Source organism: Scyliorhinus torazame, chromosome 10 (genome assembly GCF_047496885.1).
Source record: "Scyliorhinus torazame isolate Kashiwa2021f chromosome 10, sScyTor2.1, whole genome shotgun sequence".
Lineage (NCBI taxonomy): Eukaryota > Metazoa > Chordata > Chondrichthyes > Carcharhiniformes > Scyliorhinidae > Scyliorhinus > Scyliorhinus torazame.
This window is the reverse complement of record NC_092716.1, coordinates 184,721,661-184,746,335: the sequence shown is the minus strand read 5'-3', so window position 1 is coordinate 184,746,335 and position 24,675 is coordinate 184,721,661. Positions and strand designations below refer to the sequence as shown.

General features: G+C 50.2%; 1 protein-coding gene across 2 annotated transcripts in view; it reads right to left on the bottom strand.

Moving 5' to 3' along the window:
* LOC140384906 (uncharacterized oxidoreductase YjmC-like) overlaps window positions 1-24,675 on the bottom strand; it is a 108,736-nt gene that overhangs the window by 54,292 nt on the left and 29,769 nt on the right. For both annotated transcript variants that reach the window (XM_072466822.1, XM_072466821.1), the window contains exon 3: window positions 10,442-10,630. In XM_072466822.1, the coding sequence (XP_072322923.1) occupies window positions 10,442-10,630 (189 nt within the window). The remainder of the gene's footprint in view (window positions 1-10,441; window positions 10,631-24,675) is intronic.

The window sequence follows — 24,675 nt, the reverse complement described above, 5'->3', positions numbered from 1 at the left end:
TCGGGGGCTTTGAGTCCCTCCAAGCTAGCAGTATCTGTCTCCGGGCTACCAGGGAAGAAAAAGCCAGAATGTCTGCCTCTTGCTCTTCCTGGATTCCCGGATCTTCCGACACTCCGAAAATCGCCACCTCTGGATTCATTGCCACCCTTGTTTTCAATACTCTGGACATGACGTCAGCAAACCCCTGCCAATATCCCCTAAGCTTTGGACACGCCCAGAACATGTGAACATGGTTCTCTGGTCCGCCCGCACATTTTACACACCTGACCTCCACCCCAAAGAATCTGCTCATCCGGGCCACTGTCATATTGGCCCGGTGTACCACCTTGAATTGGATCGAGCTGAGCCTGGTGCATGTTGCGGTCGCGTTTACTCTGCTCAACGGGACCGCCCATAAGCCATCCTCCATCTCACCATCAAGCTCCTCCTCCCACTTACGCTTCAGCTCCTCGGTCTGCGACTCCTCCGCCCCCATGAGTTCTTTGTAGATGTCCGCGACGCTCCCCTCTCCCACCCATCCCATAGACACTACCCTATCCTGGATCCCCATTAGTGGCAGGAGTGCGAAGGATGATACCTGCCTGCACAGAAAGTCCCGCACCTGTAAATATCTAAATTCATTCCCCCTTGCCAACCCAAACTTCTCCTCCTGCGCCCTCAAGCTAGGGAAGCTCCCCTCTAAAAACAGGTCCTCCATTCTCTCAATTCCCGCCCTTCGCCATACTTGGAACCCCCCATCCAAGCTCCCTGGGGCAAACCGGTGATTGTCACATATTGGGAACCAGACCGACATCTGCTCCAATGTACCTCCTCCACTGACCCCAGATCCTCAAGGCCGCCACCACCACGGGGCTGGTGGAGTACCTCGCCGGCGAGAACGGCAGAGGTACCGTTATCAATGCCCCCAGACTGGTGCCCCTACATGAAGCTGCCTCCATCCGCTCCCAAACTGACCCCGTCCCCACCACTCACTTCCTTATCATGGCTATGTTAGCCGCCCAGTAATAATTACTGAAATTCGGTATCGCAAGCCCACCCTCCTCCCCGATTCGGCTCGAGCATCATCTTCTTCACTCGCGGGGGACATACCCGCCCACACAAAGCCCAGGATGATTTTGTTAACCCTCTTAAAAAGGACCGCGGGATGAAAATTGGGAGACACTGAAATACAAATAAAAATCTCGGTAGGACCGTCATTTTGACCGTCCGCACTCTCCCCGCCAACGATAGCGGGAGCGCATCCCATCTCCGAAACTCGCCCCTCATCTGTTCAACCAACCGGGATAAGTTCAACTTGTGTAACCGGCCCCAGTCGCGCTCTACTTGTATCCCTAAGTACCTGATACTGTCCCCTACTATCCTAAATGGCAGCTCCCTCAGTCGACCCTCCTGACCCCTCGCCTGGACTACAGATATCTCACTCTTTGTCATATTCAGTTTATACCTCGAAAACCGGCCAAATTCCCCCCAAATCGCCATAATTTGACCCATCCCTGCCCCTGGATCTGATACGTATACGGGCAGGTCGTCCGCATACAGTGAGACCCTATGTTCCACCCCCCACCCCCCCCTCCCAACCCCCAGAACCAGCCCCTTCCAGCCCTTTGAAGCTCTCAGAGCAATTGCCAACGGCTCTATAGCTAACGCAATCAGCAGTGATGAGAGGGGCACCTCTATCTTGTCCCCTGGTACAGTCTAAAATAGTCCGAGATTGTCCTATTCGTCCTTACACTAGCCTCCGGGGCCTGGTACAACAGCCTGACCCAGTCGATAAAGCCCCTACCGATCCCAAATCGTCCCAGCACCTCCCATAGATAGTCCCACTCCACCTGGTAGAATGCCTTTTCCGCATCCATTGCCACAACTACCTCAACCTCCCTACTCTCCGGGGGCATCATAATCACGTTGAGCAGCCTTCTTATATTGGCCACCAGCTGCCTGCCCTTGACAAACCCGGTTTGATCCTCCATAATCACATCCGGCACGCAATCTTCAATCCTGGAAGCCAGAATTTCGGCCAGCAACTTGGCGTCCACGTTGAGCAGTGAGATCGGCCTATGTGATCCGCATAGCTCCGGGTTCTTGTCCCGCTTCAGTATCAATGAAATAGTGGCCTGTGACATCGCGGGGGCAGCACCCCTCTATCCCTTGCCTCCTTGAAAACCTTGACCAGCAACGGCCCTAAAATCCCCGAGAACCTCTTATAGAACTCCGCCGGGTACCCGTCCGGCCCTGGGGCTTTACGCGACTGCATTGCCTTCAAGCCCTCGACTATTTCTTCGGCCCTAATCGGGGCCCCAGCCCATCTACCAGCTCCCTACCCACCCTTGGGAAGGTCAGTCCGGCCAAAAAGCATCTCATCCCCTCCGGCCCCGTGGGGGGTTCCGAGCAATAGAGCCGACTGTAAAAGTCCCCGAACGCCCTGTTTAGTCCTGCCGCGTACCCTACCAAGTTCCCATCCCCATCAACCACCCTCTCTATTTCCCTGGCCGCCTCCCTCTTCCTAAGCTGCTGTGCCCAGCATTCTGCTGGCCTTCTCCCCATGTTCGTAAAACGCACCCCTCGCCTTCCTAAGCTGCTCCACTGCCTTACCTGTGGACAGCACCCCGAACTCAGCCTGCCGCCTCTGATGCTCCCTTAAGAGCTCCACCTCCTTAACCAGTCGGTCCGTCTCTGCCCTATCCGTCCTGTCCCTATGAGCCTGGATCGAAATCAGCTCCCCTCTGACAACTGCCTTCAGTGCCTCCCAGACCACCGCTACGGAGACTTCCCCTGTGCCATTAATCTGCAGGTAATTCTGCATGCACTTCCTCACCCTCGCGCACACCGCCTCATCCGCCAACAAGCCCACGTCCAACCTCCACTGTGGACGCTGGAAGCTCTCCTCACTGACCTGCAGTTCCACCCAGTGTGGGGCATGATCCGAAATAGTGATGGCCGAGTACCCCGAGACCACGACCCCCGCCAGTAAATCCCTGCTCAAAATGAAAAAGTCAACCCGGGAATAAACCTTGTGATCATGCGAATAAAAAGAAAAATCCTTCCCCATCGGCTGCTTAAACCTCCTTGGGTCGATCCCCCCCATCTGCTCCATGAACCCTATCAGTTCCTTTGCCATAGCTGGCACCCTCCCCATTTTCGAACACGACCCGTCCAGGCCGGGGTCACTGACTATATTAAAATCCCCTCCCATAACCAGCTTGTGCGAGTCCAGGTCAGGTATCTTCCCCAGCAACCTATTTATAAATTCCACATCGTCCCAATTTGGCGCATACACATTAACCAAGACTACCTTCCTCCCCTCCAGCTTACCGCTAACCATGACATAATCCCCCCCCCCCTCTCCGAGACTATACTGCCCACCTGAAATTGCACCCACTTGTTGATCAAAATCGCAACCCCTCTAGACTTGGTGTCCAGCCCCGAATGAAAGAGCTGACTGACCCAACCCTTCCTTAGCCTGACTTGATCCGTCACTTTCAGGTGTGTCTCCTGTAACATCACCACGTCCACCTTCAGAGCCCTCAGATGCACGAACACACGTGCCCTCTTGACCGGCCTATTCAACCCTCTGACATTCCAGGTGATCAGCCTAGTTGGGGGGCACCGTGCCCCCCCCCCCGCCGATCAGCCGTCCCCTTCCTGGGCCTGCCTCCAGCTCATGCGCCGTGCCTCCATTGGCCCGCCTTTTGGCAGCCCCCACCCCCGACCTCCTCTCTGTCCCGAAACCTAAGTCCCTCCCCCGTCAGCAGACTAACATTCCCCTCCCCGCCCCCAGCAACACCACTTTGTAACCTAACTCCTGCCATAGATTAATTATATGCACACCCCCCACTGTGCTTCCATAGACTAGCTCACTCAGCTAGCCTGGTGGCCCTCGCCTCCGGCGCCAAGAAGTCTCCCACCAATTGTTCCCTCACTCCCCTCCCCCCCCGCCCATCGAAACCACTTCGCTCATCAAATGACCCCAAACAATTGCCCAATTAACATATGAGACAACCCAAAAAGAAAAACACACACGAAGAACCCCCCCCCCCCAATAGTGCAAATCAAAGTATTACAAAGTAAAATGCCCACCAGCCACCCCCACCAAACACCGAAAACCCACAGAAACCGAATAACTTTTACTTCCCTCATCTTCAACCAAACTCAAATACAGAAGAGAAATGACAATCGAAACATATAAACATCACTCAAAAAAGTTACAACTTAAAACAAAAAATTCTCAGTTCAGCACCAGCCCTTTCTTCTTGGCAAAGTCCATCGTGTCTTTGGGCGACTCAAAATAATGGTGCTGGTCCTCGTGCGTAACCCAAAGACACCCTGGGTCTAGCAGCCCAAATTTCACCTTCTTCTTAAACAGGATCGCCTTAACTTGATTAAAGCCTGCCCTCCTTCTGGCCACCTCCACGCTCAGATCCTGATAAACATGCAAAATGCCGCGTAAGCTTGGCCCACTGGAGAACACTCTCCTTGTCCAAAGACCTGTGGAACCGGACCACAATCGCCCTTGGGGGGGTCCCCAGGCCGCGGCTTCCCCGCCAGCGCTCTGTACGCCCTGTCCACCTCCAACGGTCGGGGAAAAGCCCCCTCCCCAGAAGCTTCTGAAACATACTCGCCACGAACGCGCTCGCATCAGCCCCCTCAGGGAGTCTGACAATTCTTAAGTTCTGCCGGCGAGCTCTATTCTCCAGGTCGTCTACCTTCTCCAGCAGCCTTTTTTGCTGATCCTTCAACATCCCCACCTCCAGTTCAACCACTGTTTGGTGCTCCTCCTGGTCCGCCAGCACTTTCTTCAGCTTCTGAATCGTCCGATCCTGGGCATCCAACCTGCGCTCCAGCCGATCGATCGATTCCTTTATCGGGTCAAGACAGTCCCGTTTCTGCCTAGCAAAGTCCTCTTGGATGACCTGCATCAGCTCCTCCATTGATGGTTGGGCCGTCACAGCAGGGGTCTGCACAGCAGCCATATTGTCTTCAACCACAACCTCCACCCAGCCCTCGCTTATCTTCTTATTTCTCCCTTTTCGATCCCTTGGGGTTCTTTGTTCCATACACCAATGTGTGGATCCAGTGCCAAATTGACTTCGCCTTCAAAGCCAGCGCTCAAAACCGCGAAAAAGTCGGGGGGAAAGGTCTAAAAGTCCTGCCAGAGCGGGAGGCACCAAATGTGCGACTTACTCCCTCATAGCTGCCACCGGAAGTCCCGAGTTCATCCAAATTCTGTCTGATGTTGTGGCCCCAACATGCAAACGCCTCAAGGTCTACAGGAGAAGGATGGTCTTGGATACCTTGGTCCAACAGGTTCTGCCAGGTTTGTGCTTGGACCCTCACTTCATCTCTATAGGCATTGGTGGGAGAGGGGGCTGAGCACCTCGAACTCCCTTCAGGTGCCCCTCCTCCTCAAGAAGTCAGGTAGGGCCCCTTGGGCACCCACATGGAGGAGGACCAGGGCTGGATACCCGGGGACCATCCACTCAGTTGACTCTGTGAGTATTCTGATGATCCCAATCTCCTCTGCCTGTGGCCCCTGCAGCTATACCGACCAAGGAGGCTGCACCTGCCTCACAGCAGGAGACCAAAAGCAGACCAGGGCCCTCTGGATCTCAACTCTCCAGAGGATGCCCGCCAAAGTCATTGAAGAGCGTAGTAGTGAGCAAGCTGTCTCCAACTCTGCTGCGGATATCGTGGATCCAACAAGATGTAGCGGTAGGATTAGAAAGATTAAGAAACCTTGACATCATTTTTGGGTTCCGGGTGTTCAGCCACTGTATTTATCACGCATCTTCATAAATACATTTAAAGCACAAGTTGAAGAAGTTGTAATTCACCAAAAATGTACATATGACTGACGGAATGTTCTGTTACATCTTCTTTATTTATAATGCCAAATAAAATGTACTTATCAACATTATTTTCACATCTTGGTCAGTATTCCACACGAGGGCTAACTGGCCTTTCACATGTTTCATAATGAATGGCAATACATTAAAGGGCATTGGGCAGTAAGCAATGAATGTGTAATTGAAGTACTGTTTAATGCAACGGGAGGGAATGGGATGGTTAGTGCTGGTGGTGGGAGGGGACCATTGGATTTCATTTATTATGTTTCACACAGGTGAACCTCGGCAATATTTTGGAATCCTGGACAGCAATGTCAGTGTTCAGTGATGGGGGCCCCATCCCTTTCCTACTCCTCTATGATGCCCTCATCTGAAAGAGAGTGATGAACCCCAACATTATTTTCCACCGGTTCTAGATTCTCCCACATCAGGAAACATCCTCTCCGCATCCACCCTGTCAAAACCCCTCAGGAACGTATACATGGGTGAGGTCAATAACCTCAGTTGCCTGGACGGCTGGTTCATGATGCGGTGTATCTCCAACAGCGTGGGTTCAATTCCTGTAACAGTTGAGGTTATCCATGAAGCTCCCACATTCTCAATCTTGCCCCTCAGGTTAAGCCACTACCAGTCAGCTCTCTCTCAAAAGGAGAGAGCAGCTTAGGATCCTCGGGCACTATGCCGACTTTCACTTGTTTCAATCAAGTCGCCTCTTACTCTTCTAAAATCTAGTGGTTACAAGCCTAACCAATCCTCCCTTTCCTCACAAGACAAGCTGTTCATTCCAGGTATTAGTCGGGTATATCTTCTCTGAACTGCTTTGAACATGGACAGATAGTTCATATAAACATTCCTGGTTGCTATGGCAGTGCCCAGAACCCCACATATATATAGTTGGTGATATCCTTTACCTGCGGTAATCCAGGCAGAGAGGTGAATTTGAATGCTTGCTCATTCTGTCCATTGTCAGCACTGAGGAAGTTTATATAATTTTCACCCCTGGCAAACAATCCATCAGCCACCTGTCTCATGCCTTTGTGGACCGACAACTGGGAGATCCTGGGTCTATCACCATTAGGACCCTGAAAGGATCTGGAGGTGAAGCTGTTGAGCGGAACGGTCACTTTAACCTCCACTGGTATGGCCTGACCTGGCCTCTCGATCTAGCATGGTCTTCCCGTAGGCGACTGCAGATGTCTGTCACCACCTGACGTGACAAGCTCAGCCTGTGGAGCCGTTGTTCTTCTGAGAGTTCAAGGAAGCTGAGCCTCTGTAAACCCTGCGACATTGAAAGTGCTTCATGAAATCTTGGGCCCTCTCGTGCATGTGCATCTATCTCTTGTGCACCTCTCCCTCATGCACTTCTGCTGGGAACCCGGCAGCATGTCATCACTACCATGGATGGCGACAGTCTCCTCTTCTGATGTTCTATCAAACACATTCCTTCTCAACCTGATCACTTTGGAAACCACAAGCTAGGAAATAGCTGCATCCACTCAAGCACTCTCTGTCAAAAATATCTTGCTGTGGGAATGGGACAATGAGAAATTTAAATACCCACCTGGAATGCTGCTTAATTGTGCCTCCATTCTCCTGGCAGCTTCCTGGGCCCAGTGAAACCTATATTGCTCCAGTTAAATGTGGAGCCAAGTTAAATGCAATTTTTCAAGACCTCATTAATGTTTTCTGAGAATGTCAATTGTGCAATGAAAAACACTCCCGCCTGAAATAATTAAATCCCTGAAATAGGTGACTAGGTTTCTAACTGATATCCAAACACAGCTCGATTAACCCTGGAAATGGGCTTGTTGGGGTCAGGATCTGATCCTGCTGGTAAGATCTACATTTTTATCAGCTCTGTCCACTCCCAATGCCCATTCACTTCCAATGTCCCATTCACCCCAAATGCACCTGTTCCTGGAAGGTAAAGTCCCCCCCATAATCCTAACATAGAGAGTGAGCTACATTGATTAACTTAATCCAGTTTCATCTCACCCTCAACCACATCTGAAGACTATGCTTGTTGTTGCATTCTATGCTAAATGTTCAGCTGGATGTTAAAGTGAATCGATGGATAACGGTTCTAGAACAGCTCCTTGACTTTTCTTCCAACAATGAAGGTAAACATCTTCTCGATCATATGCAAACTCACAGGACAGTGAAGAGTTAGGTACAGAGAAATAAACTAAAAGTGTTAAAATTAATGATCATACCTTGACAGCGTGATATTTCCTGTTTTGCCAACTTCTGATTTATTACATTATTGTATCGGACTTCTGTTGGTTTAGTATGACAGTTTCATACAAAAGAAGTACAGATGTAAATATCATTCAGGTTAGGAAGGTGAGTGTGTTCCAGAGGAGGCTGGTCATACTGGGTTCAAGCGCTAGGTGGGTATGCAGTGACGTGTCTCGCTTCTACTTATTACAATGACCTGGGCTAGCGCACAGTCAATTCCACCCCAAGTGACCCGGAATAACAACCCAAGTGAATTAACCAATAATTCTTAGAAAAATACCCAAAGTCTTTGGTCCTTGGCTGCCCAATAATTACAGTTGCCAGATTTGTAAATGTAAACATGACTACTGTTTATTTATAACAAGAATGATCAGGAAATATGTAGTAAATACAACTGGTTAACTATCACCTAACCCCTGACTCCCACTTTAACTTCCCCACCATCTACCCATGCACTCAAGACAGACAAACACAGAGGAGGGAAAGGGGTGTAAAATAATAAGACTGAAAGTTAAAAGATAAGGGTATTTGCTTCAGATGGTGCCTCTTTAGCACACTTTCTTCACAGCAAACTTGCTGACTAAAGTCTCTGGTTTACAGCCTGCAATGATCTTCTTTGTAGATTCATTCATTCAAGGAGTCTCTGTAGTTTAGAAAATGCCGTACTCACAGGCAACAGGCCTTCAGGGCAGACACCTTATTGTTGTTCAGTTCTAGGTTTGTATTCAGGGGCGTCATTCTCCGCCGGCAGGAGTCTCCGTTTTGCCGGCGCCCGGGGGTTTCCCGACGGCGTGGGGCTGCCCCACAATGGGAAACCCCATTGACCGGCCGGTGTGATGGAGACTCCCGCCGGCCGGTCGGGGCAGAAATGTGGCAGGGCGGGTAGGAGAATTTCGCCCCTGGTCTCTATCTTTCAGGAGAGAAAGTTGATCGGTTCTGGTCTCTGCCTGTACATAGGTTCACCCAGGTCTCTGCCACTTCAGAAACACAGCCCTTCTGAAGAAAAACAGACAGGACAGGATAGCAGACCTTTCTCAGGGCTGCCAGGAGACAAACGGAAACCAAACTCAACCTTGAAACTCTGAAAAACATTTGCGTAGGATCAGATCCAATCACCACCTGTTATCGGGCAAAACAAAGTCTTTTGGGTCAATTCATTGGCCATCAGCAAATCAATCAAACTGATGCCGGCCAGTCTGCAATCACCAGTTTAAACCAGCGCAGCCTTCCAGATTCTTCTGTTTGAATTAAAGGTACAGACTGTTTCCAGGCTGCTTGCTTTAAAGTCACAGGTCCATTAATCATCCATGAATCAAAAGTGTAATGGTAAAATAAAAGAAAGGGTAAATAAGGGACTAAACAGGGAACAAACAGGAAGGACCCTTACATTCCTACCCCCTAAAAGAATGAAATTTTAGTGCCCAGAATTTCATTATGAGGTATGCAAGACATATATCGCAAACACTGATCCATCCAAACCATTCCATTATACAAGTTCCCTTCCCAGTCTCTACATTAAACAAACCATCCGTAATCATATTATCCTTCCCAGAGTAGATAGCATGCAAGGAATATTTGGGGGGCTGTTTCCCAGTTACCTCAGGGCGGTGGGTGGGGATTGTTTGGGGGCTGTGTTCCTCCATTCCTCTGAATGTTTGGGGAGGAGGTTTTGGGGGTGGGGGGGGGGGGGGGGGGAATGCGTGATTTTTTTTTGTTACTCCGGAGAGGGGGTGGGCAGTGATTGGGGGACCATGGACTGGATTCTCCATTTCAGCGACTAAGTGCCGGTGCCAGTGGGGTATGGTTGGGCTTTAACGGCCAAACCATCGGCGTGAAACCCTCACCGATTCCAGGACCAGTGGGGGGGCTCGCACCAGCGCCGAGTGAAATATCGGCCTCCTGCGCTGATAACGGCTGGAGAATAGGTGGGTCTCGGGCCGCACATGCGCATGGCTGACGACCTGCAGCGATCGCACCGTACAACATGGCGGCAGCCGTTCGCGAACCCAACTCCCCATCCGCGGGAGCCCATTCTCCGCCCGATCGGCGAACACGATTTTGCCCCATGTTTCTCTGTTACTCCAGGGCTGAAGGGGAGTAGCCCAATGTACCAGGTGGATCTATCACTGTCTACCACTTTCAATGTTTGTGTCATGAATGTCTCATGAATTCTGGAAAAGTCACTTTCCTTTTTTAACCCATTTCGCTAGCAACACATCTTAAGCAGCACTGAAATGTTTTTGTGAGACTTTGGGCGAAATGACTCAACACCCGACAGGCTCAGCGACTTCAATTCAAAAGTAAAGAGGGATTAACACATCGCATTACTCACTCCTTCTGATTCTGGTATTCTAACTCACCGTAAGCTGACACCCATCCGATTCCCACCTCTTTGGCCTTTTGAATAGCTAGATCCATGCAGAAATTGCCGACCACAGGCCCCATCAGGTTATTGCCATTTACCAATGCTGTAGCCACTGTTGACTTTTCAATAACAGGCTCTCCATCCTTGGCACAGATTCCAGATTTCATGTCTTTCAAATATATATCTGCAACATAGACACAGCGATTCTGAAAATAATATCCCTGACCCATACCCTGACAATAACTCCTGACATACACGACCCAAATCCTGATCCTAACCCGCAACCCGACCCAGTGAGAATCATATCACTGGTCGTAACCTTGACCCAGATCCCTCCCAATGGTAACTCTAACCCCTGCCCATAACCCTAAACCCAACGCTGACCCCGACAGGCTTCCAATAATGGCTTGTGTGACACTTTTGATAAATGATGACTTCTACATTGGAAATTTTGATTAACTGTTTGCGTTGCGGTGTTTATCAGTGGGGCCACAACCCATCACTGACTCCCCAGTTGATGCCACAAGCTGGGGGACGTCAGGCTGCCCTGCTCTTTAAAAGTTGTTGGCAGGGGGAGGGGTGACAGATCAAGACAGAAACTCAAAGCAGAATCAAACCTTCCAACTGCTATTTCTATTTCAGAACAAAACTGGCCAAGAAACAGAAGCAACTCTCCCAACACCCTGATCCCCATTCTGACCCCCCATATTTCTCTTAATCAGTTGAAAGTAGTTGATTCAATAAGTGTTAATTGCTGTAGCAGGAAGCCAAGCTAGTTGGGGACTCATTAGAGGCTTTATATAAGCAAAGAGCCTTTTCAAACTACACAGGGTAAGGGCGATAGTGTGCAGTTTGGATTTTGGATCAGAGGGGGAAAAAGATGCTCCTTTTTCTACCTTTTCCAAACTTTAGTAGCCGTAGAAGGCACAAGTTGCTTTCCAGAAATAGAGGGTAACCAAGATACAGCGGTGTGAGTTTGAAGAGCTGGTGGGGTTGGATTGGATTGGATTTGGATTTTGTTTATTGTCAGGTGGGGGGGCAGGGTGAGTTTATCGGATCAGAGAATGCCAAAGAAAATTGAAGTGTGATCTAACAGCAAAGAAAGCAAGTGATTAATTGGTTCATGAGCATTTTCTCTTATCTAAACAAAGGAATTTTAGTTGGGGTATATACTAAATGAAAAAATTAAAATAATAATAATCTTTATTGTCACAAGTAGGCTTACATTAACACTGCAATGAAGCCCCGAGTCGCCACATTCCGGCGCCTGTTCGGGTACACGGAGGGAAAATTCAGAATGTCCAAATTACCTTACAGTGCATCTTTCAGGACTCGTGGGAGGAAACTGGAGCACCTGGAGGAAACCCACGCAGACACAGGGAGAACATGCAGACTCCGCACAGGCAGTGACCCAAGCCAGAAATTGAACCTAGGACCCTGGCGCTGTGAAGCAACAGTGCTAACCACTGTGCTACCATGCCGCCCATATAAATCTTCTGAAACTTGTGTTAAATCTCTGAGGGGCTGATTTAGCTCAGGGCTAAATCGCTGGCTTTGAAAACAGACCAAGGCAGGCCAACAGCACGGTTCAATTCCTGTACCAGCCTCCCCGAACAAGTGCCGGAATGTGGCAACTAGGAGCTTTTCACAGTAACTTCATTGAAGTCTACTTGTGACACTAAACAATTATTATTAAAGTAATGTTTTACTCTTAGTAACAAGTTTTACTAGTGATAGTAAAGCTTATTAGCAGCAGTGGGGTTTAATAGAAATTAACTAAGAAAAATAAATAAACTAACACATAATAAAGACAGTGCTGGTGATGTGTTGTGGATGTAATATCTGGGAGCTTCTGGACATCAGTGTGATCCATGGCAAACACCCCACCGCGACAAAAACACCTCCAGTCAGTCCCTGGGGCTCAAGGAGCTTCGGTGAACAATCAATGAGGCCAAGCTACAGACACTGTAATGCATCAGGAAGAGGGAAAGTTACCTGGACACTCTCTTCCAGAAGGCAGTCATACGATTAAGAATGGAGTGTTCTGGTTTGGACATTGCTCAGGGACAGAAGGGATGACTGTGAGTGAGGCAATATTGGGGATGGAGAAGGTAGAAATAGAGGAGACTCAGCCCTTAAGTTGGGCAACAAATTTTGGGAGCGGAATCTCCATTGGCCGATGCTGAAATCGCAAAACGTGATTTGGTGGGGAATTGGTTATGTCATATTGGGCGCCGATATGTGTCCAAATCGCAATTCTCCGTCACCTCGACAGTGGCGTCAATGCAGTCCGGAACGCATGTACAGTAAACATCGTTTGCATGTCATTAGCAGGCCTGAACCAGTATTCTCCAGAGCCTCCATAATTCTCCACCTCCGATGGTCCGGATTCCCGACATTGCAGTTCACTTGCGTTTTTACAAATCATGAAACCGGCGTTGTGGATGATGAGGGCGAGAGAGGAGGTAGGACACAGAGAGTCGCAACCGTTGGCTGCCGGGCAGGTCACTGGCCAGGCTGGTAGGGGTGGAGGGATGCCCACCAGGGCCAGGGGCGGGGGGTGGTGCGACGGGGAAATGGACTGTGGCCAGAGTGACCCCCATGGGACTGGCGAGGTGTCAGCCATGGACCGCCATTGCTGCAACCTGCAAGGCAGCCATCTTGCTGTACATCCCATTGACCACCCACCTTGGCCCCTGATTCTGCAGAGTTACACCGGCCGTATGGGTGCCCCCACCCCCCCATCCTACCCTCTGCCATATGCCCCCCTCCACCCTGGCCGCCACCCGCCGGCAGGGCATCAGGGAGCCCACCCAAGGGCAACGCCCACTATAGCCCCTACGGGGGTGCCAGGTGGGGGTTATGTAGCATACCGCTGGCTAAGGGCAGTGCCAGCCGACGGTCCCCCTGGCAGCAAGCATTGGTGGGGGGGGGGCAACGACAGGGCCAGGGATGCAAGATGGGGTGGGGGGTTACATGCGGGGTGGAGCACGCAGTGCCAACCGGGAACACCATGTAGCCCCTTGGACCTGGTTGGGCACAGGGGTACGCACCATGCTAACATGCTGGCCCTTCACTGCCTACAGACAATGGATATTGGAATACAACTGGCAATGGTGGCCTTCCTGCTTGTCACCGCAGCCCTGGGGGATGCCCTGCGGCTTTACGAGTTGGAGCTGCTCGAAGAGGGGGAAGCTGCAGCAATGGAGCATGCCGCAGAGGAACAGGTGGCAAAGGAGGCGCCACATGAGATTCCGTGTGTATGGGACCGTCGGCTGGCACTGCCCTTGCCAGTGTGACTTACAGTGCCTGCCATTCGAGGAGCTCCCAGACCGGGCATGCCGTCGAAGACTCCGGCTGGGCAGGGAGACAGTGCGATATATCTGCCAAATCATGGCACATTTGGCACCGCGGGGGTAAGGGGGTGGACACCTGCTCCCAGTGGCCATCAATGTGACGCCCTGAACTTCTACGTGGCAGGGTCTTTCCAGGCGTCGAGTGTGGATCGGTCTGGGATCTCAGTTCTCGGTGCAAAGGTGAGAGATATTCTGTGCATTCTGACAATGGACAGGATGCCCAGGCGGCTCAATACATCCACTTCAACAGGGACCAAGGTCGCAGGGCGGTAATCACAGCAGGCCACCTCCACTCCTGCTGTACTGTTTGGGGACCCACCTAGACCTGGCGTTAGGGTCCACTTCAATGTGGACTGAGCTCACCAGGGTGCCCATGCAGTGGGATTTGCCGCCATCGACGTGATGCCCCGGGTCCTGGGGGTGATTGACAGGATGCATGTCCCCCACGACCATAGGCAAATGACAGGCTGCTCTACACAAACAAAAAGGGGTTCCACTCAATGACCGTGCAGCTGATATGTGACCAGCAGCTATGCATCATACACGTCTGTGCCCGATACCCGGGCACTGCGCATGACTCCTTTATCCTGGCATGCTCGCTGATTCCTGACATGTTTAAGACTCCCCCCCCTTCCCCAAGCTGGGGGGGGGGGGGTGTTGGCTCCTGGGTGACAGGGGTTATCCACTGAGGTTGTAGCTGATGACACCTATCTGGAAGCCACAGACTAGTGCTGAGACCCGCTACAACGACGCCCATGCAGTGACCAGGGGCATGATCGAGCAATGCTTCCGTCTCCTGAAGATGCGGTTCAGGTGTCTGGACCACTTTGGAGAGACCGTCCAGTATGATGCTGAAAGGGTCGCCTGCATCATGGCCGCCTGCTGCATCCTCCACAACATCGCGCAGCAGAGGGGCCTCGTCTGACGTGGGGGAGGGGGAGGATGGGCAGGACATGGGACCCAGGAAGGACCGGGAGGCCGCACGATGTGTGCGCCAGGGCCAACGCACACAGGATGCTCTGATCGTCTCCAGATTCACCAACGAGTGGGGGGGGGGGGGGGGGGGGGGGGGGGGGGGGTTTGGCAGTAACACCAGGTCTGGTCCATGGGAATGGAGGATGATGACGACCCGCTCTGCGATGAGCTCTGGTGCTCCGCATCGTCTGACGAGGTAGTACTTTCCACCATCCACTTGTTTGAATCCTGCATGCGAGCTGGCCATTCCATCACACAGTTCCATCGGATCCCTGGGGTGACGGTGGTGGGGACGGTCGGTGGGGGAGCCTGGGCCATCCACATCGTCCGCCCATTCCTCCCCTCCTGCACCCTCTCTCTGGCCAGCCCAGACCAGCCCACCTCTCACACACATGTGACAGGTTGTAACTGTGGTAAAATATGTTTAATGTGACAACGTACAAACAGATTTGTGCCCTAGGCCCTATAACTAAATTGTGCCCTGCATGTGTGTCAACTTAATTAGTGTCTAACATTCTGGCCTTACGGGCCCTAACGCCATGTCTAGGTGGGTCCCCAGACAGTACAGCAGGAGTGGAGATGGCCTGCTGTGATTACCGCCCTGCGACCTAGGTCCATGTTGACGGGCATCATCTGGGTTGACCGGGTCTGGATGGGCCCGGTTACTGCTCGGGCATCCCAGGTGGCGAGGTGCCACCCTGTTGTGCCTGCATGCCCACCAGATGGACCAGGGACAGAAGAGGCAGGGGGTAGTACTAGGTGCTTTGGTGATCCGGCACCTCCCCTGCAGTAGTCACCGGCAAGGCCCCAACACCTTCTCCTGGAGGCCTGCTCTGGTCTCGACCAGGATCTGCATGCTCCCAGCCATGGAGCACAGGGAGTAGACCATCTCTGTCTGGGACTGCGCTATATCACCCATTGACTGTGCCACCACCTTCTGGGTCTGTGTCATATCAGCCAGTGACTGCGCTATCTTCTTCTGGGATAGGGCCACCTCATTCTGTATCTGTGCCATGTCTGCCAGCACCTGGGCAATGCCGCTGACGTTCCCTGCCATGGCCTGCTGTGACTGGACCATGCTCAGGAGCACTGCTGCGATTTCCAGGTGGCTCTGGCACATGGTCGTCTGTGAGGCGACAACCCTGTCCTGGGCCACGGCCACCGCCTGCACAGAATGCCCCAGGCCTTGGACATGCTGGTCCATAGCCAAAGCCCTCGCCCTCAATGCCTCCAATGCCAACGCCACCCATGCTGTGTTGGCCTGGGTGCCAAACATGGGCCTGCTGCTGCACGCGGTTGGACTCCTCCAACTGTACCTCTCATGTCATCCCCTCATGTAGTCTCTGGCCCTGTGACTACATCTCCACAATCGATGGGACTGTCCGTTCCAGCAGCCTGAAACCCGTCTGGACGGCAGCTAGTTCCTGGTATCGGCCTGCCCTCCGACCGTCCACCCCTTCGGGAGTTCCTACCTCCACCTGCTGTACCGCATCAGCTGTTGGTGAGCACCAGTGAATGTCCCTGGAGCCTCTTCACTAAAGTGCGCAATCAAGGTGAGTGTCTTTGGGACGGTGGAGGGTGTTGGAGACGGGAAGTCAGTGTCATCCTCCAACTCCCGCTCTGGGATCTCCTGAGTCTTGGGCAGAGGACTGCCATCTGAGCTGCTATCCTCGTCGCTACTCGGTTCATGGAGGGGCTCTGGCTGTGGCACTGGCTGGAGGAGGGGGGGCACCGAATGCACCCACCCCATCTCCAACTGCTCCTGCAAGACAAGACCCATGATTAGACTGTGGGCTGAGGGTGGTGGGGGGAGCATGTGTTTGTGAATGGGGAGTGGTGAGGGTGGTGTGGGGTGAGGGTGAGGGTAGTGTGGGGGTGCTGTTGGGGGGGGGGGGTGACACATGTATCACAGTGAACTGCAACTAAGCAGGATGTCACTTCATTTCCCACGACCGAACTCCAGCCCGGCGACCTTCCTTTCCCCCGGCCACCAACCACGTCCAGGGTCCTCTGCTCTGCCATGGTGAGGGGCCACAGGTCCAGCGGTCCCCCTCCTGTCTTCTGTCCCTCTGTGACCTTTTCCTGCGGGGTGGACAAGAAAATAACAGTGTTAGACTGTCCGATGCATACAGCACAAGGGGTGGGTAGCTGGTGGCCTCAATGGTCAGGGCACCCGGCCATGGTGGCCGGTATGGGTGCTGGCATGTGGTGCAGGGTTGGGGTTCGGCCACCCTCCAGGTTGGGTGGGGGCGGGGGGGGGTGTCGGGCTAGGAGTGTGTGGGATGTGGGTTAGTGCCAGGATCACAGTGCTGGCTACTCACCCTGGCCGCCCTGTGAAGGATGTGCAATTTTGTCCGGCACTGCTGGACGGTCCGGAAGGTGTTACCCACGGCGCTCACGGCCTCTGCGACCTGCGCCCAGGCACGGCAAATGGCAGCCTCCTGTCTGGGCTGGAGTACATGGTCATCTGCCTCTCCTTCCCGGCGTCCAGTCGGGTCTCAAGCTCTGCGTCCGTGAAATGAGGGGCTGCGCATCTTGCTGCCATCTTGTTGGCTGGGATGGTGTGTGTGTGGGGACTGCAATGTGTATATGCAACTGCAGCTTGTCAGCCTCCTGAGTGTCAATCACAAAGATGGCGAATCCCGCACCATTTCGCATTGGAATCGATTATGTTCCACGTGGCCAACCCTTTAAAAGTAGCTGAATCAGTCCAGGTGCGGCACCGGTTTTGCTGTTGTGGAAGTCCACGAATTCTGGGTTGGCGCCAAAGTCTCCGAAACAGAGAATCCCACCTGAGGTTCTTTCAGCTTCTTTGGATGAGAGAGCGGAGAGTTTGAGGTGGATGAGCGAACAGACCATGCCACCTGTGATACAAGAAGCCATTCAAGTGGGGGGGAGTAAATAGAAATGTTTTGGTAGCAATGGACAGTATAGTCAGGAGGATGAACACATTTCCACTGAGAAAGTGAGAGTTCAGAAGTTTGTGTTGCCTGCCAAATGCCAGGGTTTGAGAAATCAGCTCTGGGCTGGACAGAATTTTGTAGCAGAAGGGATGGATCGAGTTATTGTGCTCCATGTGGGCTCCAACTATTAGGGAAGGAAGTTTTGCTTCGGGATTATGAGAAATAAGGGGCTAAATTAAAAAGCAGAACTCTCTTGATTATGACCTGAACTATGAGCAAATTCAGTTCGGATAAATACGCCCAGACAGATGGAATGTGTGGCTCAAGACTGCTGTGGGGGAAATGGGTTTTGATTCATTGACACCAATACTGGGGAAGGTGGTAGATGTACCATTGGAATGGTCTGCACTTGAATCTTGCTGGGACCAGTGTTTTGGCGAATGTATAACTAGGGTGGTAGGGAGGGCTTTAAACACTGGGCGGAAGGAATCATGTGAGGCGAGATGTGGGAAAGGGAAACAACATGGTAATAAAGAAGGGAAATTTACGATAGTAATGGGCAGTGATTACCAGAATGGCAGGAAGGGACAGAGCATACAAAATTAAGAACGCACCAGTAGAGAGGGCTAGATATTGCCAAAAATTGAAAAAAGACAGCATCAACTTGGGTGGTAAAAGCAGTGTGTAGCCTTCTGACTGCGATGTCGGTTTTTCCCACTGAATTTTTAAACACTCTGAAAATACAATCCTGGAGACGGGTTCCGTGACGACAACCTCATTTCCTGACAGATTTTAGCATGGGAACATGTTTGCAAGGTGACCAAGCCTGGGACTTGAATATTGAAAGTAATTATCGTTTTGGAAAGACAGGGGTCGGATTCCCCAGTCTCCGACGCCAAAACCGGGTTTGGCGATCGGCTGGAGAATCCACGTTGGCACCGAAATTGAGGGCAGCGCCGCTTTTGCGATGGTCTGCCCCGTCCAAAACGCGTACTCTAGAAGTACGTTGAACGCCATCGGGATGGCCTCAGGACGTGACCAGAGGCCCTACCCCCGATGGGCCGAGTTCCCAATGGAAATGGTCACGTGTGTTTTTTTTCTTTTCGGGAACTCGGTGTGGCAACTGCTGACTTTATCCGGCGCCGCCACAATCGGGGGGAGCCGATCTTTGAGCAGGGGGGGGGTCTTTGGCAGGGGCTGGGGACACTGGTGGGGAGTGGTCCAGTGGTGGCGAGCCTTGTCAAAGGGGAGCACTATTTGGCAGGCTTGGTCTGCACACGGCCGGCGCCATGTTGCACGGCGCGGCCGCTGCAGGCTGCCGCTGTGTACGTGCGTGGCCACGGACCCGGCAATTCTCCAGCCGTATCTGCAGCTGGAGCCGGGGGCTCTACGCTGCGTGCTGCTAGCCCCCCCCCCCCACCAGACGCAGGATCGGTGGCCCTTTTGCCGCCGTTTCTTTGGTCATAAAACACCATCATTCCCACACCGGCGTCAGTACTTAGTCTCAAAATCGGAGAATCCAGTCCAGGAAGTTAGGAAAAGGTGGTAGGGTATCTCTGTTGATTAATGATGACATTAGTACAATCGGAAATGCAGGATGCAGAATCAGTATGGATGGAGACAAAAAATAAGAAAGGTAAGAGGTCACTTTTGGGTGTAGTAAGGTCCCTTACAGTAGTTACACTGTAAAACAGAGTATACAGGAAGTAAACAGGGTGTGCAATAAAGGTATCACAATAATTATGGGTGACATTAATCTACATATAAATCGGGCAAGTCAGATTTGCAAAGGTAACCTGAAAAATTATCTCATAGTGTATTTGGAACACTTTCTTAGAGCACATTCTAGTGCCGACAAGGGAGCAGGCTATTCTAGACCTAGTAATGTGCAATGAGACATGATTAATCAATGAACTCAGTGAAGGCAAATGCTCATGGGATACAGGGGAACTTGATAAGGTGGATAACGTGGCTGTGTTGTGGGAAACAGAGGGTGAGAACGGACGGCTGCTTTGGTGACTGGAAGCCAGTGTTCAGTGGCGTACCACATGGATCTGAGCTTAGATGACTATGTGGGGGGTAGGATCAGTAAGTTTGCGGATGACACAAAGTTAGGCCGGGTGGTTAACAGTGACGCTGAGAGTTTCGGGTTACAGGAAGATATAGACGGGATGGTCAAAATGGGCAGAAAAGTGGCAGATGGAATTTAATCCTGAAAAGTGTGAGGTGTTACATTTTGGAAGGGGCAATTTGACAAGGAAATATTAAATGAATGGGACCACGCTGGGAAGTCCTGAGGAACAAAGAGACCTTGGGGTGTCTGTAAATAGATCTCTGAAGGCAGAAAGGCAGGTCAATAGGGTGGTGAAAAAGGCATATGGGACACTTGCCTTTATCAATCGTGGCATAGATTACAAAAGCAAGGAGGTCATGTTGAAGTTATGTAGAACATTGGTAAGGCCACAGCTGGAGTATTGTGTGCAATTCTGGTTGCCACATTATAGGAAGGATGTGATTGCACGAGATGGGGTGCAGAGGCATTTCACCAGGATATTGCCTGGGATGGAACATTTAAGTTATGAAGAGAGGTTGGATCGGCTTGGGTTGTTTTCACTGGAGTAGAGAAGACTGAGGATCGACCTGATCGAGATGTACAAGATTATGAGGGGCATGGACATGGTGGATAGGAAACAGCTGTTCTCCTTAGTTGAAGGGTCGGTTACGAGGGGACACAAGTTCAAGGTGAAGGGCGAGAGGTTCAAGGGGGATTTGAAGAAAACCTTTTTACCCAGAAGCTGGTCACATCCTTAAAAAAGTACCTGGATGAGCACTTGGCACGTCTTAACATTCGAGGCTATGGACCAAGTGCTGGCAAATGGGATTAGGATTGGCAGATCAGGTGCCTTTCATGCGGAAGTGCAGACTCGTTGGGCCGAAGGGCTTTTTCTGCACTGTATTTTTCTGTGATCCTGATCTATGTGCTGTACTTGGATTTCCAAAAGACTTTTGATAAAGTGCCACATCAAAGGTCATTGCACAAAATAAGAGCTCATGCTGTTTGAGATAACACGTTTCCATTGATAAAGGATCGATTAGCTAACTGGGGCCAGTTTAGCTCAGTTGGCTGGACAGCTGGTTTGTGATGCAGAACAAGGCCAATGCCATTGGTTCAATTCCCATACAGGCTCTGCCTTCTCAATCTTGCTCCTTGCCTGAGGTGTGATCCTCCAGTTAAATCACCACAAATCAGTTTCCCTCTCACAGGGGAAAGCAGACTACAGTCATCTGGGACTATGGCAACTTTACTTGTACAGTGAGTCACTATCTGGCTGTGGTGAATTGATATTTTGCTGTGGCACTACTGCCTCACGGTGCCAGGGACCCGGGTTCAATTCCGGCCTTGGGTGACTGTCTGTGTGAAGTTTGCACATTCACCCCATGTCTGCTTGGTTTCCTCCGCGTGCTCTGGTTTCCTTCCACAGTCCAAAGATGTGCAGGTTAGATGGGGTGCAGGACTCCGGGGATAGAGTGGGGAACGGGCCGAGGTAGGCTGCTCTTTCAGTGGGTTGGTGCAGACTTAATAAGCCGAGTGGTCTCATTCTGCACTGTAGGAATTCTATAACAGGAAGCAGAGAGTAGGGATAAATGGGTCTTTTTCGGGTTGATAAGGTGTAACTAGGCACAGGGCTCAGAGGGGCTGGTTTAGCACAGGGCGAAAGACCTGGCTTTTAAAGCAGACCAAGGCAGGCCAGCAGCATGGTTCAATTCCCGTACCAGCCTCCCCGAACAGGCGCCGGAATGTGGCGACTAGGGGCTTTTCACAGTAACTTCATTTGAAGCCTACTTGTGACATTAAGCGATTTTCATTTCATTTCATTTCAGTGCTGAAGCCTGAACTGTTACAATCTATATCAATGATTGAATCAAGGGACCAAGTATATGGTTGCTAAATTTGCCAATCACACCAAGGTAGGTGGAAAATAAGTTGTCAAGAAGAGCTAAAGAGTCTACAAAGGGATATAGATAGATTAAGTGAGTGGGCCAACATTTGTCAAATGGAGTAGAATGTCTGAAAATGTGAACTTGTCCACTATGGCAAGAAGAATAGAAAAGCAGTACTAATAAAGTGGAGAGATTGCAGTACTCGGTGGTACAGAGGGATCTGGATGTTCTGGTACATGAATCATAATAAATTAGTATGCAGGTACAGCATGTGATTAGGAAGGCAGACGGAATGTTGGCGTTTATTGCAAGCATTTTGGAATTAAAAATAGGGAATTGTTACTTCCACTGGAAAGGGTCTTGGTGAGGCCACATCTGGAGTACTGTGTACAGTTTTGTCTCCTTATTTGAAAAAGGATATAATGACATTAGAACAGTTCAGGAAAGGTTCACTCGACTCATTTCTTGGATGAAAGACTTATCTTATGAAGAAAGGTTGAACAGGTTGGGCCTGTTTAAGAAGGGAGGGAGGCAGAAGACGGGAAATTATAAGCCGGCTAGCCTGACTTCAGTCATTGGTAAGATTTTAGAGTCCATTATTAAAGATGAGATCGCGGAGTACTTGGAAGTGCATGATAAAATAGGACTGAGTCAGCACGGCTTCGTCAAGGGGAGGTCATGTCTGACAAATCTGTTGGAGCTCTTTGAGGAATTAACAAGGAAGTTAGACAAAGGAGAACCAGTGGACGTGATTTATTTAGATTTCCAGAAGGCCTTTGACAAGGTGCCGCATAGGAGACTGTTAAATAAGTTAAGAGCCCATGGTGTTCAGGGGAAGATACTGGCATGGATAGAGGATTGACTGACTGGCAGAATGCAGAGAGTGGGGAAAAAGGGATCTTTTTCAGGATGACAGCCGGTGACTAGTGGTGTACCTCAGGGGTCGGTGCTAGGACCAACCTTTTCACAATATACATTAATGATCTGGAGGAAGGAATTGAAGGTACGGTTGCTAAGTTTGCAGATGATACAAAGATTTGTAGAGGGGCAGGTAGTGTTGAGGAAGCAGGTGGGCTTCAGAAGGACTTGGACAGGCTGGGAGAGTGGGTGAAGAAGTGGCAGATGGAATACAATGTGGAAAAGTGTGAGGTTATGCATTTTGGAAGGAGAAATGGAGGCATAGACTATTTTCTAAATGGGAAGATGCTTAGGAAATCAGAAGCACAAAGGGACTTGGGAGTCCTTGTTCACGATTCTCTTAAGGTTAACACGCAGGTTTAGTCGGCAGTTAGGAAGGCAAATGCAATGTTAGCATTCATGTCAGAGGGCTAGAATACAAGACCAGGGATGCACTTCTGAGGCTGTATAAGGTTCTGGTCAGACCTCATTTGGAGTATTGTGAACAGTTTTGGGCCCCGTATCTAAGGAAGGATGTGCTGGCCTTGGAAAGGGTTCAGAGGAGGTTCACAAGAATGATCCCTGGAATGAAGAGCTTGTCGTATGAGGATTCTGGGTCTGTACTGTTATTGAAAATATGTAAAGATGTGTCATTTGAAACATAGAGGTCTGGCAATATTTGGTCTGAGAGAAACATGAGAGGATACAGGGAAAGATCCCACAAAGGGTTAACAGCAGCTGCCACGAGCAGGATTGTAAAATGCAGATATCCTTGGTCAAGCAGGCTTAGCAAACAAGACAAACAGGATTTTGAATGAAGCCAAAAACAATGGCTCACACCTTCATTGAAAGTAACTATCTTAGTCAGCAGCTGGAAAGGAAAAGATGAGGTTTAGTTGAATTCGGTGACAATTCTAGGTGTGAAACTTTGCTAATACCAGGTAAATTAAAGAAAACTGGAGACTATCAGTCTATGAGAAACATAATTCAAAGCCAAAATCAAAGTCAAAATTATGAGCTGAGGACACAATTGGAAAATAAAACTATAGAAATGACAGGAACCAAACCAAAATTCACACCTCTTGAAACCAAAGCATTTTTGAATATCACAAAGGAACTTTGAACATCACAAAGGAAACAATTTAATCAGAGACCTGAGAGGTGAGGTCATGTCAAAATGAATAATTAGTTGTCTTAGAATGTTTAGATCAAAGATACTTTTTACAATCAAAGTGAAAAAAGTTACTTTACAATAAAGTCATAAAAACTGAATAACTGTTAGAAAGAGAATATAAACCCAGAGACTAGAGCAGGAACTACCAGAACTCAGAGAGAAGCAGAGAGGCGGAGAAGCAGAGAAGGAACAAGCTGCTCAGAGTCAAATTACAGTCAGCTCGGCCATGGGAAAGGGACAGGCCAAAGCAACCAAGCTAAAACAGCTCATACATCTAAAGAAGACTAGAATTTAAAGAGGAGGCAGAGTCAGCTCAGAGATAGCCAGCAGAGTCAGCTCTCACAGCTCAGTACATGGGAAAGATAGGACACAGCAACCGAGCTCATCAGCGCATACATCTAAAGAAGACCAGATTTTTAAAAGACTGATTGTCAAGTTGGGCCTGAAGGTCCCTTTAACCAACCAGAAGGATCCAGAAGCAAGATCTTTTTACCTTTCTGTAAAGACAGTAATTGCAGCTTTTAAAAGAAAAAATATAATAATAAAATAACTTAATTTAACCTGGAAAAGTGGTTATTCCAAAGTCTACTTTACTTACTTAGCAATGCGGGACCCAGGATCGATGCTACTAAGTGGTAAGTAGATGAAATCTTCGGTGAAGGTATGGGTTATACCGGGGGATAACTTGAAAATATAGTTTGACCTGAATAGCACTGAAGCCTGCATCGGAGTCGGGGAGTGAGAATCCCTGATCACCATTTAGAATGTTGGCCTTTTTTGGTATAGGGGGACTTCTAAGAATAGTGGTGAGTTTTCAACAACAGTACTCGTTGGAGTTTAGAAAGATGAGGGGGGGACCTTATTGAAACTTACAGGATTCTGCGTGGCCTGGATAGAGTGGACGTGGAGAGATTATTTCCACTTGTAGGAAAAACTAGAAGCAGAGGACACAATCTCAGACTAAAGGGACGATCCTTTAAAA